This window comes from Bombyx mandarina, chromosome 05 (genome assembly GCF_030267445.1).
Source record: "Bombyx mandarina strain Sakado chromosome 05, ASM3026744v2".
In the NCBI taxonomy this organism is placed as follows: Eukaryota; Metazoa; Arthropoda; class Insecta; order Lepidoptera; family Bombycidae; genus Bombyx; species Bombyx mandarina.
The window spans coordinates 3,926,601-3,945,034 of NC_143212.1; the positions used below are offsets into that span (position 1 = coordinate 3,926,601).

The window sequence follows — 18,434 nt, forward strand, 5'->3', positions numbered from 1 at the left end:
TGTCAAATTCCTTAAATTTATGCAACGTTAAATTGTCGGGATTTATTGGGGATTTTCTTTTGCCTTTCAAATTCGTGCATTTGAAAAACCCTGTCAAACTCAAACAACACACTAGAGAAGTGAGTTTTTAGTGTATGGACGAAGGATACATTTTGCCTGTCAATCGGGTAAATGTTGTTTATTGGAATTTCCACGGTTACCATGGCGGCAATTTTGTAGATAATCGGGTTGATAGTGGGTGCCATAGATTATACACTTAATATATTTGTGGGTGCATAATGTGGTTATTATTGTTGTCATAATGAAATGCGAATTGTTATCTGTATATTGTTTTAGAGTACATATATTATACGATGTTGAATTTAAAATACAGTTAAATAGCCATGAATGCTTTGTCTATCCCTTAATCCATTTGTCGGAATGTGTCATTTAAATGACTGCAAATAATTTCACAAGAATGATCTAAATTTTGTTCGATCGAAGAATAATTTTTCATTTAAACGATGAATTGTAATAATACAGAGCAAAATGGACGAGATATCGTTTGTAAAACTCACACTTCGAGATCTGAGAGAGGTACATATTTATTATGATCAAAAAATTATAATGATCAGATTTTTTTTTCTGGGATTGGTTAAATTTGGTAGGTAATAATTAATTTTTTTATCTTGATCAAACATATTTTAATTAGGGATTTTCATTTTTATTGAGCTACTATGTAGTGGTTTATAGCAACAACCTTACTTTAATATTAGTGCTATCTTAAAAGTAAACTTGAAGTTTACAACTTTCAAGTTGTTCCATTATTTTCAAGTTGGTCATAGAAAAACAATTATTAAAATGTAAATTACATTTCCGAATAGAACTCTACAGAACATGCCCGACAAAGTTAAGTAAGCGAGAGTTGGAAGATCTTTACTTTGCCCTTCTCGACAATAACGTGAGCTTGAAGAAAACTGTCAATGAACAGCGAGACACCATCAAAATATTGAACACAAAAGTTCAAAGGCTGTCAACAGCTCGAAAAAATATATATGGCAAGGAACAAAATGATTGTTGTCGGTCTGTTAAAGTGATGGTCAACGAGCAGAAGGAACTGTTAGTAAGGTTCATTTAAGAAAATGTTATTATGCCCAATAATTATTGATATTAAGAAGGAACGAGCACATTAACAGTATGAGGTTCAAAAATTATAATATACTTAATACCTTTCTATATTATTTATTCACTTTTGTTTATGAATGTATTAAACTATAGGAAAATGTAATTTATTGAAAGAAGAATTAATTGTTAGATATTAATTTTAAAATAATTTCCCTTACTACTTTTTATTCTTTAGCCAAGCAATGTTGCACTGTGTGATATTGAAATGATAAAATGTCTCTGCAAAACTGCTGGGGAATATTGAGTGTTTTATTACATCACTAATGGAATAATTATTCCAGAATCGTTGAGTTAAAAAGAGAAAATACCAGATTATGTGAAAGGGTTCGCCTTTTAAACATGAGGCTGTGTTCAGCTAAACAGTTTACTAAGAGAAGTCCGCTACAAGCTCGCTGTACAAGATGTTCTGTGATTCCTACTAATTCTTTGAAGTGAGTTGTTTAACTGTAAACATCATGTTTATATTGTTGTAGATTGATAGATGTGTTATGGCATACTACACATTAAGTGGCTACTGGAGCCGATAAACATCAGAATGTTTTATTTTTATTTTTGGGAAGAGCTCACGGCCCACCTAGTGTTAAGTTGGAGCCCATAGACATCTACAACGTAAATGCCGCCACCCACCATGAGACATGAGTTCTAAGGTCTCACTTTTAACAGTACAACGGCTGCCCTGCCCTTCAAACTGAAACGCATTACTGCTTCATGGCAAAAAGAGACATGATGGTGGGAACTCACAAGACATCCTTCCGTCAGTAAGAAGTTAAATCTACCCCACAATGGGAGCCATGGGGTTGATGTCTTAAATGAATTGTATAACCCTTTATACCAGAAATTTTTATTAATATTACCAGAAACATTAGTGTTAATGGCAGATGTGTACATAATTTAATCAGTTTTTATGAATTGTTGTGGTTTTAAATAAACTGCACGATATTACTTCTTCGACATGGTAGTGAATCTTGAACATATTGGACACCATATTATAAAAATGGAACGTAACGGTAGAAATGCTATATTTTGTCAGTAACAGAAATGATTTTTTTTTTTTCAGAAATGCGTCAACTAGAGCTTTGTGTCTAAAGATAAGTGATACAAATTTAAAATCTGCTGCCGTATCATGTATAAATATACCGAAGTAAGTAATTAATGGACATTATTTAGCATGAAAGTTACGTTTCATTTAAGTTATAAAGTTTAAAATTATTTAGTTTAGTGGCTCATGTTGCTGCCACTCATGGAGTACCATCTATGATGCGACAGTTAGACTCCACCTTTTCATCGTCCCTAGTAGCTTCCTGTACTGTTTGCTCTGCTTGTATTTTTTTTTACTAATAAAGTTAGACCTAACAATCCCAAATGGTGCTTAGTGGATACAGATAATGAACAAAAAAAATGTAATCAAAGTTTTTAGGTATCTCATTATCAGTTAATTAAGCAGATGAGCTTATTATTGTTTAATTTTTTTTCTAGTGAGTCAGCCCATTCCAACAGCACTGTGGATACCGAAGATGAGGTACCGGAAAAAGTGTAATGTTTATTTCATTATTTAACAGTAACCACAAACTTACCTTCACAAACCTCACCCTCAGACACAGCTCACCGAGTTTCTTGCCAGATCTCCTCGGTGGGTCGCATTTCTGATCCGGTGGTAGATTCTGCGATGCACTGCTCTTGCTAGGGTTCGTGTTAGCAACGTCGTCAGGTTTGAGCCCCGTGAGCTCACCTACTTGTTAGGGTTACGCTGAAATGGCCTCTCAAGACCATCAGCTTAGATAGGGGAAAGAAACCGTGGGTGGTGGAAAATGCGACAGCGTGACAGCACCGACCACGATGAGGCAGGATGATAGCGTTGGCAGTACCCTGGCACAGTACTCAGAGAACGCTGCTGCCCACAGTAGGGTGTAGGGTATCAAATTACAACATTTTTCAAAAAAGTTAATGTAACTTTGTAAAAAAAAGAGCTGGATTTTTTTATTATTTTTCCATGGGTCGTTACCCGGTCACCGTCATCGCCGAACCCGTCGCTTGCGACGAACGGCTCGGCGAGTAAATTAACCCACAGACACAGCCCACTGAGTTTCTCGCCGGATCTTCTCAGTGGGTCGCGTTTCCGATCTGGTGGTAGATTCTGCGAAGCACTGCTCTTACTAGGCTCAGTGGTAGCAACACTTCGGTTTGAGCCCCGTGAGCTCACCTACACACGTTAGGGTGAAGCTGAAATAGCCTCCCAAGGCTATCAGCATAGGTAGGATCACAACAACATTGGTAGTTATTGACGCGACCATACACCGGTACCGACTTATCGTTGAATTTCGAGACACCCTGTATATAATCGATTTAGCGACAGTCGTTTTAAAGTTACATAATTTTACGTTTTATTCTAGTGACCGTCCGGAACAACAGTGCAACCACAATAGATGCCGGACGTTGATTGAAGAACTAAAACAGAGAATCGTTCATTTGGATAAGGTATGCCAGTTTTGACGCAAGGTTACCGCCGCGACCTTATTAGGGGCCTCTGCAACCCCACCGGGGGCCGATTATTCGCTCTCTAATAACGTTAACAAACCTTATTGTTTCATTGATTTCGGTAATATTGTTACATCGGTAACGCCATCTATCGCCGAACAGCTGAACGAATATCGAAGGATCTAGTAGCACCTAGAACGCTCGAGACGTACAATGCCATCTATTGTCAGATAGCGAAAACACCCCATATAAGCAACTAAAAAAGAAATGTTACTCGACTTTTGTGGAATATTCTTGATAATTCTAGAGATGTCGTATCGACTATAAAAGCGTTGCAGAGATGGCACGCAGTCAGTTAGTAATCGGAACTAATCGAAGCGAAACAGCGATCGGATTACCTGAAGCGAAGCGGCAGAAGCGAATTGAGAATTTTAGAGTGTTTGTGAAGTGTTTGACGTGTTCTAAATGTTGAATTCTATTACTAGGGAACTAGAATTTTATTACAATTAAAATTAGAAAAAGCATATTAGAATATTATTATTTAACTAGAATTTTATTTATCCCGAACCCCAGCGCGTAACAATATCATTAAGCAGAGGCTTTTTTATAACGCGCGTCAACAAAAAAAGGATTGTGTGGTTTTATGAAATCACGGTAAAAGTGGAATTATACTGGTGGTAGGACCTCTTGGGAGTCCGCACGGGTAGGTACCACCACCCCGCCTATTTCCGCCGTGAAGCAATAATGCGTTTTGGTTCGAAGGGTGGGGTAGCCGTTGTAACTATACTGAGACCTTAGAACTTATATCTCGAGGTGGGTGGCGCATTTACATTGTAGATGTCTATGGGCTCCAGTAACCACTTAACATCAGGTGGGCTGTGAGCTCGTCCATCCATCTAAGCAATAAAAAATAAAAACTTTTTCACATTATAGACATTTAATTCTGACAAACAACATTTACACACTGAGAAAAACAAACATAATAGCGTGGAGCACTGGCAGAAATGAGTAATGGTCTATACACTACACGGTCAGCTGCTGCGAAATATAGGCATCGCAATATTGGCCTTGGCTGCTCTGACGAGCGCCTTTCACTTTATCCCTGCTCCGCGGCTGACCGTCACGCGACATGCAACACACAGACGAAAAAGTTTGAGACGATGTAATAAACATGAGGCCGGTCATCGTTCTCGTCGAACCCGTTGCTTGCGACGAAGGGCTCGACGAGTAAATTAACCCTCAGACACAGCCCACTGAGTTTCTCGCCGGATCTTCTCAGTGGGTCGCGTTTCCGATTCGGTGGTAGATTCTGCGAAGCACGGCTCTTGCTAGGGTTCGTGTTAGCAACATCATCAGGTTTGAGCCCCGTGAGCTCACGTACTAGTTAAGGCTACGCTGATATAGCCTCTCAAGGCTCTCAGCTTTGGTAGAAAAAAAAAAGAGCTTATTTGTTATAAATCTCTCGCACACGTTTCCGTTCGCAGGAGCTATCAGCTGCACGTGAAGACTACGCGATACGCATCAGCAACTTGGAGACGGAGAGCCGGGGTGCGCGGGAGGAAGGTGCCCGCCTGCTGCAGGCCGCCTGCCGAGCCGCGGAGGCCCACAGCCGTCGGTCACGCTTTTACTTCATAGCTTTCATTGTACATAATACCTATATGTTATAAAGAAGACTTTGACCGCATGTACCAAAACGGGTGGGGTTAGTTAGGAAACGGTCGAAGGACCACTTGAACGATCAGTTAGCTGTTTTGTCATCTATCTATCTATCTATCTATCTATATATATCAAAATTAATTGCTGTTTGTTAGTCTCGCTAAAACTCGAGAAGGGCTGGACCGATTCGGCTAATTTTTGTCTTGAATTATTTGTGGAAGGCTAGAGAAGGTTTAAAAGATAGATAAATATGAAAATGCTCGGAATTAAATAAAAAACAACAATTTTGTTTTTCGTTTAATAATAATAATAATAATCCACTTTAGTTGTCCCAAACCACATCCACAACAGCTTAAAGCTTCTAGATTTAAAAGATAACATATTTATCTCACTACAAAAGGCAGCTATCCTAAACACATGCAGAATAGTGAGAAAGTTCCTGCAGCTTGAAGAAAACCAAATTTACTACACGCAATAAAAACTAGCATAATTATTGACTCATAACTAATGTATATTACTTGGCCAAAAGCCCGTATATACAGTTCCACCGGCTCTGTTGACAGACTGAACTGAGAAAGGGGAAACATATGAAAATAATAATAATTTATTTATTTCTCTCTTAAAGGTATAGTACAAATACAAATGGAAATTAACCTTATAATTTATTTTGTAAGCCTTTGAAAGAGCTGAAGTCTGTACTAGGTTCAAAGACCTGTATTACTGATCTCCAGGCTCCCCCCTTCTTAAGATAGATTAGGTTAGGTTAAGTCGTGAACAGATGCTGCGGACTAGTGTTGAGAGATCATTAGGTGTTATCATTTAAGGTCATTATGCGTGTGTGTATTTGTGTGTGAGTGTGTGTATATATGAGCGTGTGCGCGCATGCATGTTGTATTGTGTATGTGTGAGTATCTGCATCTATGCGTGTTTATTATTACTATTACATAGGTATAAATAATTAATTGATTAATTGGGTTCAAAAACAAAAAAGCAGATTACTTCACAGTCTGGAGTAAGTTCTCTGTTTGTTCGTAGTCTAGGTCGTGAAGCCAATTTGTTAGTGCATGTTTGCATTGGGTCTGTGTCATGGGGTATATATTGATCAGCTTATTGATTTTATTGTATACGAAGCTACTTAGGAAGCCATAGAAGCGTTGAGCTAACGATGTAGAAACAAGTATTGTGGGATGTGTATGATTTAAGTTTATTTTATACAAAAGTTGAGATCTTTTATTTATCGATTGAGGCACTACGAAGTCTACCGGGTCAGCTTTCAATGTGCTCGGTTACCCTAGGCGAGCTGGCGTTGCAGCTGTCGGTAGAGAGGAGGAAGGTCGCCGAGCTGGAGACGCGCGTGCGGGCCGCCCGCCGCGCTGGCCTGCTCGCCGACTGCATACAGGACCACCTGGCCACCATCTATGTGAGTTCCTGTTGGAGTATGTCGTCTGGGTTCTGGATGAAAAGACGGAGATTTCAATGATTTTTATTTGCAAGAGCGATACACATTTCGGGTCAGTGGTCATAGGCAAAGAGAGATTAGAATATGTCAATGTCAACTGTAGTTGTCGCTACAGTTGACATTGACATATTCTAAGCGAGTGACAGCTATCAGTTGATATGACATCACTAGGATTCGTTTAGTAATTATACAATTCTAACGGTTCCTACCAGCAGGGCCTACGGAGGTGTGTGACTGATACAGTGTGTGTAACTAAATGATTAGTAAAAGTTCCACGTTGAGACCCCGCAAAACGATGAGGAGCCGCCCCCACCTCACGGAGCCCGGTGGACAGAACAGAAAAGTTACTTTTACGAGCTCACCACAAAACGCTACAGTTATAGAATTTTCGTATTCTGAACGGTAGCTCGTCACGTGGCGCGACTCCGCCGGGCGTTAACCCTTCATTTTGATTGAGTTACATTGCGTGACATGCGTGTTACATGCGTGATTTGTTTTTTGTCTAGATAAGAACAAGACGAAAGGGAAACCGTTTCTGACGAATACCATTTTCATTTCCAGGACAATAGACAAGAGTTGTTAAAACAGACCCTCGATAGATTCCAATCGCCACGCCTGGTCCTCGAACCTGCAGACCCGCCGTCGACAGTGAGTACCTGACGGACTACGGAGTCCTTAAATATTTTAAATTATTTCAACTCCGAAGAAGATTGATCTTTTTATATTAGCCTTGTATAGGGAAACGAGCGTACCCTTATGGTGAGTGGTTACAGTTGCTTATGGACCTAAGCGAGTACTCTCTGCAAGCCTCGTTAGGCATGACGTGATTGTCAACACGAGTGGGGGCTCAAAGAGGGAGTTCCTTCCGAAGCTGGACGGTGTGTAGCAGCAAGCACTCTGGACACACGCTGCGCCTTACTGGACGCGAGATAGAGACAAAGACCGAAGTCAGTTGAGAGCACCCCACTGAGGTCCCCTTCAATTTTACAGCTGGAAGCACAGTCATCCCCCACCGGGCCCTGCGATCCGATGGGCAAAGACGAGGGGAAGCCCTGGGAGGGAGCAGACGACTCGGGCTATGTGGATGCGAACAGGAGCAATGACAGTGTCGATGATAAGGTAATAAGATTTATTTTTGTAGTTCATTGCATTCAAGGGTGAACGAGTTCACGGCCCGTTTGGCATTAGATGGCTACCGGAGACATAACCTATAGGCAATATCAACAATGTAAATGTCGCCACCCACCTTAAAACATGAGTTCTAAGATTTCTGCTTCACGGGCGAATTAGGCAGGTTGGTGGTACCTACACGTGCGGACACACAAGAGGTCCTATCACCAATAATTACGCAATTTTTTTAAGTTATTGCATAGCTTTTATTGCGGGCTTTCAGCGCGGCGACCGAATCAAGAAATTCCGTAACGAAAGTAAAACCTAACACCCCACTCCGCCTACCATGTAGCTCGCGTTCAACACATTCACACGTTGCGCTTGTGTAGGGTTTGTGAATAAGCGCGTGGCGTGACGTCGCACTGCATGCCCATCATGAAAAGTCTGCCCATCTCTCTCTCGCGCGGTCTAGCTTATGAGTGTGAAGGGGACGGTTAATGTTTTGCTTTTGTTAATTTTTATAAATATAGTGTGCTCTTATGTTATTATTGTTTTAATATTACATTATTATTGTTTAATTATAATTGCATACGTTGATAAAAAATGCTATGCAATAGCTTTACCGCAGCATTCCCCGAGGGCCACACGTGTTTCTTGCCTTGGTTTGATTTTTATTACACGATGTTATTCCTTCTCCGTGGAAGTTAACCTTGAACATTTTTTAAGTACGGATTTCATCAGAAAACTTGGTTCCCGCCTGCGGCTTCAGGTCCGAGCAGTAAAAGAGGACGAATCATGTGGAAGGAGTAGTACCCGTCGTCGAAGGCGTCGTGGCCTAAAGGATAAGACGTCCGGTGCATTCGTATCTAGCGATGCACCGGTGTTCGAATCCCGCAGGCGGGTACCAATTTTTCTAATGAAATACGTACTCAACAAATGTTCACGATCAAACCCGCAAAATTATAATTTGCGTAATCACTGGTGGTAGGACCTCTTGGGAGTCCGCACTGATAGGTACCACCACCCCGCCTATTTCCGCCGTGAAGCAGTAATGCGTTTCGGTTCGAAGGGTGGGGCAGCTGTTGTAACTATACTGAGACCTTAGAACTTATATCTCGAGGTGGGTGACGCATCTACGTTGTAGATGTCTATGGGCTCCAGTAACCACTTAACATCAGGTGGGCTGTGAGCTCGTCCATCCATCTAAACAACAAAAAAAAAACCGAGGGTAGTTTACCCGTGTCTCCCCCCGTCCCGCACTCAACTAGCCGTCGTCACGTCAGGTCGTTGACCTAAAATATATTCAGTGCATTCCACGATATTAGTCCAAACTGTAATTTTGTTTTCCAGCCGCTGAACAAACTCAATCAAGAGCTGATGAAGAAGATAATAGACCTGCAAACTGAGTTGGACGGAGTCAGGATATCCGCAGTGAGTCCCACTGTAAGATCCTCGGTACATCTTTAAGACTACATAAGTGTTAATTTTTTAGCTGTGTATAATGCATGTGTGGCATGTGCGCGTGTGTGTGTGCATGTGTACGTGCGTGTGCGTTCACGTGCGCGTGTGTGTTCGTGTACGTGCGTGAATGTGTGTGTGTGTGTGTGTGTGTGTGTGCATGTGTGTATATGTGTTCATAAGCTCGTCAATACATTCTACTTTAGTGTACTCGCAACTCAGCCATTGAATGCACTTAATGCTATATTAATAGTTTGTTTATTATTAATTTCTCGTGTTGCAGGTCAACATGGCGACTAAGGAAGAGGATCGACCATTGACACCAGCCGGTACAGATAATCAAATTGAGAGCGAATCAAGGGGGCAGACAATCGAATATGAACCTTATCGTCAAAACCGGTAAATACGTTTTTCAATGACCTGTGATCCAATGACGTCACGCATTAAAAGCTGTTGCGCAATTTCAGACTCGCCGACCCAACTCCGCGAAATGAAAACGTGTACATAGATACGAACAGCGATAAACCGAATAAGAACGGCTGCGGTCACTCGCAGATACCGAGACTGATCTGTCCCATCGCGGGAGCTAGTGGCTCCCTCGACAACCGTGGCGCTGTCCGACCTCAACTGACCTCATCGACCTCATCTGGGCACAGACCGGCGATAGAGAGAATAGCAGAGGATTATACAGAAGTAAATAGTCTTCAACAAGCAGAAGGAGATGAAGACAAGGACAACATTACGAAAACTAGTTTTGATGGTAACACGTACTCCATAAGCGACGATGCACTCATGGATGAAGCTGATGCGAATCGTAAAAGTTTGCCAAAAGCTCATCATAACATTAAAGATACTAATGAAAGTCCACTCGATGGAGACAGTAGCCGCGATCGGAGCAAGGGTGCTGCTACTAACATTGTACTGAAAAAACGAAATCTAACACAAGAAAATAAAGGAGATGAGATATTTGGTGAGCGAAAGAAACTATAAGTTAAATCATAAACTTTTGTTTGTTCGTTCAAAATTTAATACGAGAATTACTGACAAATGAATTTTGGACGTCACGTACAAGATGTAGGAACGATTAGGCTTTTGGAATATAGACATTTTATATCCAATAGCTTTAAACAGTGGTTTGAGGGTATTATTGAAAAAAATATTTAAAACTGGGAAGCATATCCGAAAAAGATACTTAGATATATTAATTTATTTTTATATTATAAAGCTGAAGAGTTTGTTTGTTTGTTTGTTTGTACGTGCTAATCTCAAGAACTACTGGTCCGATTTGAATTGACAATTATAGATTTTTCTGGATTTCTCCAGGATCCCATCATCAGATCTTGATGATTACAGGACAATTCGAGAAGTCTACTCTTATCAAAATCGGTTCAAACTTTCTCGAGAAATCGGTGAACATGTATTACATAGATAAAAAATTATCCTCGAATTGATAACTTCCTCTGTTGAAGTCGGTTAAAAAGCGTGGCTTTGGTACCTTAAATAGTACCATAACATTCTATTATTCAAAAATATTTCCACTTTCTACTTAAACGAAGTCGCGGGCAAAAGCTAGTTAATTTATATTTCATATCATCGACGAGAAACCTATGAATTGTTTTAGGTTAAATTAAAAAAATATGTGAAACAACCAAGATAATATTAAAAAAAAATGTACAGGTGGAACATCACCCCAGAAGCAACTCATAGAGGAACAAGCTGGTCTCCAGACACCAGGAGAGAGTCCTCGCACGTACAGCGTGCGCCGCTCTTCAGCGAAGCACCACACTTACTCAGTGGACCACGACACCGACTGCGAGATATCCGACCTCACGGACTTGCCCACAGAGGGAGACGGTAACATTTTTTTATTACTTAGATGGGTGGACGAGCTCACAAGCCACCTCGTGTTAAGTGGTTACTAGAACCCATAGACATCTACAACGTAAATGCGCCACCCACCTTGAGATATCAGTTCTAAGGTCTCAGTATAGTCACAACGGCTGCCCCACCCTTCATACCGAAACGGCGGAAACAGGCGGGGTGGTGGTACCTACCCGTGCGGATTCACAAGAGGTCCTACCAGTAATTATGCAAATTATAATTTTGCGGGTTTGATTTTTATAACACGATGTTATTCCTTCACCGTGGAAGTCAATCGTGAAGATTTCATAAGTACGTATTTCATTAGAAAAATTGGTACCCGCCTGCGGGATTCGAACACCGGTGCATCGCTAGATACGAATGCACCGGACGTCTTATCCTTTAGGCCACGACGCCTTTCAAGTTAAGTTTTAAGACAAAGTTAATTCAGTCTCAGGAAGATGAACATACGCGACCCTGATCACAGATTATACAACAGTAGACTGTAAAGCGAGCAATGGCGTCGCGATTAGCCTTGTGGGAAAAAGGGGAAAGCTATCCATCACTTTCTTTGAGTTATCCATTTCTGAATGTAAATGTTCATCGATGAGTATATATTGTTTTCAGACAAGAGTTCTCGTCTCACGCTGTCTCCGGGTGAAGAGCCGCCGCAGAACTGGCCGGGGGGGTCGTGCGCCGCGCCCCCCACCCCCTCCTCCGTGAGCGAAGGGGAACTACCCACTTGTGACGTCAGTGAGTACGCGACACTCGGCATTCATTAATATGTACCGACACAAGTCGCTGCGACCCCACAGCATTGACTACAAGTAATCAATTTAATTTTCAGGGAGGAAGTTATCGGAAGGCGAGAAACCTATTTATGAGCCGTAAGTAAAGTTGACCTCTGGACCCCGAACACACTTGACGGAATTGGATAACGTCATTTCGGATCCTTCCGATCCACTAACGGTGCTTTTATGTTCCTCAAGCATTGGACGAAGGGCTCGGCGAGTAAATTAACCCACAGACACAGCCCACTGAGTTTCTCGCCGGATCTTCTCAGTGGGTCGCGTTTCCAATCCGGCGGTAGAGTCTGCGAAGCACGGCTCTTGCTAGGGTTCGTGTTAGCAACGTCGTCAGGTTTGAGCCCCGTGAGCTCACCTACTTGTAGGGTTACGTTAAATCTCTCAAGACCATCAGAAAAGGTAGGAAAAAAAAAGCTCTCTCACTGCTGACCTGTGCAGCGTTGATCTGGGCTCCGCGAGCGCCCCTTCCCAAAATGCCCAGACTCCACCAAGCAAACGACTTCGACCACAGCTAAATTTCATTAAAGTTTTTTAATTGCACGCAATGTAGCAAAAATTTCAATAAAGCGTTTTCGCGTTACAATGCGGGCTCATCAAATTTTAACACAGTACACCACAAGTGTTCATTTTTAGCTTAGTTACTGATTAGGCCGGTAGTTTATACTCGCTTCGGCCGAGAATTATCTGTTTAACTCAATTATCTTGAGTTTTTAGTAGCGTTGTATCAGACATTTTGTTAAATTTTACAGTATGAATAATATAGTAATCTATATATTAATATTATTAATACATGAAGCAAACACTTTGTACCTTTTTTACGAAAACAACACAGACGGAGGAGTATGAAAATTCCCACACTTATAAGGAATATAGCGAAGGAGTGCAGGATGCTAATGCTTTTGTGGATTTAAAAATGTGGAAATTGTGAATATAAAAGACATTAAATAAAAAAAAATAAAAAAATATATTACACACACTACCATGTATTTGACACACACACGCATGCATACTATATTTTTTTTATAGTCAAACTGTTCTTATTCCTTAAAGTCTGTGGTCAAATTAAGAATCAGTTAATATTTTTGATTTTGTAATACTATATGTCTATAGTGTAGTCCTGGCGAAATCTGTGATTATAGAAACTTAATAGTCTTTAACAATAGAACCATAATAATGTTCAAGCTTATAATTTCAATTAATTAAGTATAGTCGAATTTCGACTAATGGGGGTCTAGTAATTCAGTAATTGAACATTTTAGTGTCGAAGGAACGTCACCGCAGAGAATGGAAGCGACGCTGAGGGCGATCGGCGCCGAGCTGGCCCTCTGTCGGCGGCTGCGGGGCGCCGCGCCCCCCGCCCGCGCCCCCGCCCCCGCCCCGCCACCGCCACGCCTGCGCACTGGAGCACTGGCTGGTGACCGGACGCGGAGTACTCCAGTCCATAGATAATAATAAATAATAATAAAGCCATTTAATCCAAATCTAACTCGATTTATAACACAATGTTTGTAACACAAAGTTGTAGCTTAAAATTAAAAAGCTTACTTATAAATAATTAATTATTTAATACTAGTACTATTTATGAGATTTGAACCCCTATTTGGGTAAAGGGTAAAAGTCCATCAATAATACACATAAATTAGTTACAGATAAGCAACTCAAGCACTCAACAAAAATGTTTACGGGTGTCGGCCGCTAGATGGCTTCGCTTCGATTAGTTTCTCATTGCTCCTGTAGATGGCAGTAACATATTACCTATCCTATACTTTATTTAAAACGAAGAATTTAGTAAATTTTCAAAAATCATAAATTGATAAAATTTAATCAATTTGTCTAAAACAAATAAAAACTTGTGTGATTTATTATTTTCTGTGTTTACTTAATACAATATTTAAATGCCTTAATTTTAACAACATATAAGCTTAGGGGCATCCGCTACAAGATGTCGCTAGTTTCTAGATCTATTCCAAATATAAATATTAGTTTTTGTATACTACTGCCATTTTTGTACGATAAAATATATATGTTTAAATATAGTCTTAAGTATAAATTTAATAATAGAGACGAATAATTGTTCCTAAGATTTAAACATAATCTAGCTCGGTCATATCCAGTGTTCTAGTTTTAATCTTTTTTTCTTATCTATCTTTATTATAATCTTTAATCTTTAATCTTACGTTACTTTTTATTTTGAAGATACACAATTGTTTCCTTTTGAGTTGTAATTTGAAAATAATAAAAAAAATATGCGGAAGATTCTCATTTGGATTTCATTAAGCATCGGTGTCGTAAGGGTAAGTATCACAAACGTACGGGCCAACGGGGGCTAAAACTTATTAGTCTCTTAATTGTCTCCAGCCGCGTCATGTTGAGCACAAGTGCGAACATAGCGTGCGTGCGTGCGTGTGGGGGGGTATGTGTGTGTGGGTGTGTGTGTGTGTGTGTGTGTGTGTGTGTGTGTGTGTTTGCGTGTGTACACCCGAGTATAGTAGAATTATAAACACCAAACACAGCGTGACTTTAAGCTCACTCTTTTCATATATAATGTTATTCCAATGAAACTTCAAACTTCTGAATTCGCGAGCCGGCCGTGGAAATATATATCATATTCATAATTATTTCAATATACTTATGATAATCGCATATATCAAGTGGACCGTGGGATTTTTTTTATTGCTTATATGGGTGGACGAGCTCACAGCCTACCTGGTGTTAAGCGGTTACTGGAGCCCATAGACATCTACAACGTTAACGCGCCACCCACCTTGAGATACAAGTTCTAACTAAAGTCTCAGTATATTTACAACGGCTGCCCTACCCTTCAAACCGAAACGCATTACTGCTTCACGGCAGAAATAAGCAGGATAGTGGTACCTACCCGTGCGAACTCACAAGAGGTCTTACCTCCAGTAATTACGCAAATTATAATTTGCGCGTTTGATTATTACTACACGATGTTATTCCTTCACTGTGGAAGTCAAAGGAATGCACCAGATGTTTTATCCTTTAGGCCACGACGACTTGCTTGGGTGGCGCCATTTACATTGCACATGTCTATGAGCTCCGGTAACCACTTATCATCAGGTGGGCCGTGAGCTCTTCCACCCATCTAAACAATAAATAAAACATGCGAAGCCAGAATGACCTGACTCTAATTAGCCGCGCATACACTTCATATACTCTGCAGGGCTGCGTGTCTATTTTTAAAAATAAACGTACGTATACAAGCTTTCAGAGGATAAGCTCACGGCGTCACGACTCGCAAGACACCCACCGGACTCCACTGGCACCTCAACGTGGATGCCTCATTGAGAATAAGCTTCGGAACTAATAAATCAGACGTCTAACCGATCAAAATAAACGCGTGTAGTATCCAGTCTTAGTGCAATAGTTGCTGCCCGCGGACGCGTGGATCCCGCGCGCGACTCGTACGACGCGACAGTTTCGTAATCTTGTAATTGAAAATGTTTCGCAACCGACCTCATTTGACCCCCGTCTCACGTGTACATAATCGCATAAAAACTCCCTAACAACACAATATGAACACACGAACATATTGTTTCCATACGTAGAACGCGCGCGAAATTTTTATGTTTTCGATACAGAACAAATATTTGAAAATATTTAAACTAACTTTAAAAAAAAGATATAGAACTGATTAAATCGTGATGAAAATAGTAAAAAAATATCGTGTGAAATTATATTTCAGAAAATCGATTACAATACGTGTAGTGAATAATAATCGATTTGTGATTGAACCCTCTAAATAAATATTTAGTACTAACATTAAAATAATTCGTATTTTAATTTACTAGTTTAATAAAATATAGGGACCACTATCGTAAATATCGAAAATTCAGAAATAATCGATTAATTACAATTCGTTATTAATTGCCTATATTATACCTAATGACAGACTATAGGAGCCATAGAAATTTTACTAGAATCAGTAACAAAAATACATTTACTCCTTTGTTATGTTATGGAAATTTTGTAAAAGGAACAAAAACAGTTTCTTTATTTTTATACTGACAACAACAACTTAATATTATTGATAGTTACGAAAAGAAAAGTTTTGACACAAACTGAAATACGTGACCAAAATGTTCACTTACATTGAAATAATGGGTTTCCATTCTACCAAGTTCGCTATTAGGCCTACGATTAAATGACCACCGGCCATCAGGCCATTCGCTCGCTATCATCCGCAGCGACACTTGAAGATTGCGATTACCAAATATACTTTATAAATAAAGATTTCGGTAATTTATGGGTAAGAAGGTCGCTTCGTTTTTAATCGATTATCGGAGTACATCAAAGTGAGGATCTCGTCACCCCAGCCACGTGATTGACATCCCATAGGTGTCGATTATAAGATATAATAACTAACGGCTGTCGCATCCTCCATACTAAATCGCATAACTCTTTCAAGACCTATATCCCAAGGACCAATATCCTATCCCGAGGTCCTTTACGTCCTGCCCGCGCGTGAAGAATGGCATAGGCGTCGTAAGTTTTCGCACATTAGGTATAACAAAAAAAAACGGTATTTTCTGTTCACTTTATTATAGTTTCTAAAATTTCACAATTTTCAATCACGGAAGACAAACGTCTATCTGAAAATTGTTAAAATTTATTCATTAAGAAAATAATTAATAATAATAAAAATAATAATAATAATTTAGAAAACACACCACAGGATTTCTATAAGTTGTAGTTATTTTAAAAAGAGACAGGTATATTAATAATATACCGATGTAATATATTTCGTATAAGCGAGATTTCGCTTAATACGCGACATTTATCTTTGTAATTAAAGGTCCGTTTAATTTGGTATTTGCATCATAATATTTTTTTAATTGAACTTTAATTAAGTTTACAGCATTCATACATAGCTGAAAAAGTTTTTTTTTTGTTAATGTATTTTTTCCAAATTTTAACCATTAAATGGCTCTCTTGTAAAGTTGCAAAAATGTCGGTTAAGCCTATTAAATCCGCACTCGATGAGTTTGCTAACCTTTCAATCTCATTGTCAGACCATCTCGTTGGTAGGTCTGGCGGTGTACCTGGGTTGAACGTTACGCTAGTAATTGATGGGCCTTTTTGGCTTTTTGGGTAGATTCGCACGTAAACAGGGCACAAAATTGTCTTTACAAAAGGTTTCAGTGTACAATTTACCTATCTTACAAATAACCAAAAACACTAGGTAGGTATCGTATTATTTAAAATCGTTTTCTTGAAAATACAATAAAACAAACGGCTTATCTATATATTAATACGTGAAACAAAAACTTTGTATCCCTTGTTACGAAAATTGCGCGGACGGAGGAGTGTGAAATTTTCCGTACTTATAGAGAATATATAGAAGAAGTGCACAATGCTAATATTTTTTTAAAAATAATGCATAAAAGATACATTAATTCAATAAAGAAAACATTACACACACTACCATGTATTTGACACACACACACACATATTTATTGTCAAACTTTTGTTATTGCTTAAAGTCTGTAGTCAAATTGAGAATAGGTTAGTATTGTTTATCTTTAATATTACGAGTATTTGTCTATAGTGTAGTCTTGGCGAAATCTGTAACAATAGGACCATAATAATGTTGAAACTTATAATTTCAGTTAATTATAGTCGAATTTCGACTACTGCGGGACCACTAGTTCGAGAAATTCGACGTACCTATGTCAAAACAAAACACGTTTTAAAAATACGAAGCGACAGTCAATGGGACAATTTCTTAAAATACTTTTTTTTAGTCGCCAATATTTTTAAGTTTGAAAAGATTAATCAGTCAATCAATCCGCTGAACGCATAGGCGCTATGCGTCCTTGCCCCAATGCCGTGCCAAGACATGGACGAATTTAGATCGGCCTACCAGACCTGTGCAATTTAACCAACTTTCTTCTTATCTCCACGCAACTACCGACCTTACTGCTAAGACGTGTAACACTAATTCCCTGTGACGTAACCAAGCCTGCCCGATTCTTTCACAAGCTTTTCTTTGTTGTCAGCTGAGAGGTTTTATGTCTTGGTGCTTCGAGTTAGAGACTATTTTCTTAGTTTGCGTTGGTAATTTAGGAACGCGGATTTGATTGGCGCGTTTTCGTTCAGTGACATTTGACGTTAGCCACTTCTTTCGGTTTTAGCTATCGATACAATGACATCATTGAAATTGGCTACTAATTGTCGTTATAAATATTGGGTGCTTCTTGTTTCGTGCTTCCAAAACACGGAGTTTGAAGTATTTGTACACAATGCCTAGTCTTTTTATATGGGTGGACGAGCTCACAGCCCACCTGATGTTAATTGGTTACTGGGGCCCATAGACATCTACAACATAAATGCGCCACCCACCTTGAGATATAAGTTTTAAGGTCTCAGTACACTTACAACGTCTGCCCCACCCTTCAAACCAAAACGCATTACTGCTTCAC

The 18,434-nt window shown here is 39.7% G+C and overlaps 1 protein-coding gene across 6 annotated transcripts; it reads left to right on the forward strand.

Annotated features, from left to right (window-relative positions):
- The first annotated feature begins 123 nt into the window (after window positions 1-123).
- LOC114246041 (uncharacterized) lies at window positions 124-14,239 on the forward strand. Of its 6 annotated transcripts, none has more exons than XM_089727325.1 (17): window positions 124-643; window positions 864-1,098; window positions 1,446-1,595; window positions 2,222-2,305; window positions 2,641-2,697; window positions 3,555-3,639; window positions 5,124-5,250; window positions 6,591-6,715; window positions 7,316-7,402; window positions 7,745-7,873; window positions 9,215-9,319; window positions 9,606-9,721; window positions 9,790-10,292; window positions 11,000-11,176; window positions 11,810-11,935; window positions 12,030-12,069; window positions 13,248-14,239. In XM_089727325.1, exons 1-17 carry the CDS (start codon window positions 529-531, stop codon window positions 13,435-13,437), a joined length of 2,451 nt encoding a protein of 816 aa, XP_089583451.1. In that variant the 5' UTR covers window positions 124-528; the 3' UTR covers window positions 13,438-14,239. The 6 variants fall into 6 exon arrangements, with proteins under 6 accessions (XP_089583451.1, XP_089583452.1, XP_089583453.1 ...); XM_089727326.1 differs by having other exon boundaries at window positions 9,215-9,307; XM_089727327.1 differs by having other exon boundaries at window positions 9,215-9,295.
- Window positions 14,240-18,434: the final 4,195 nt, after the last annotated feature.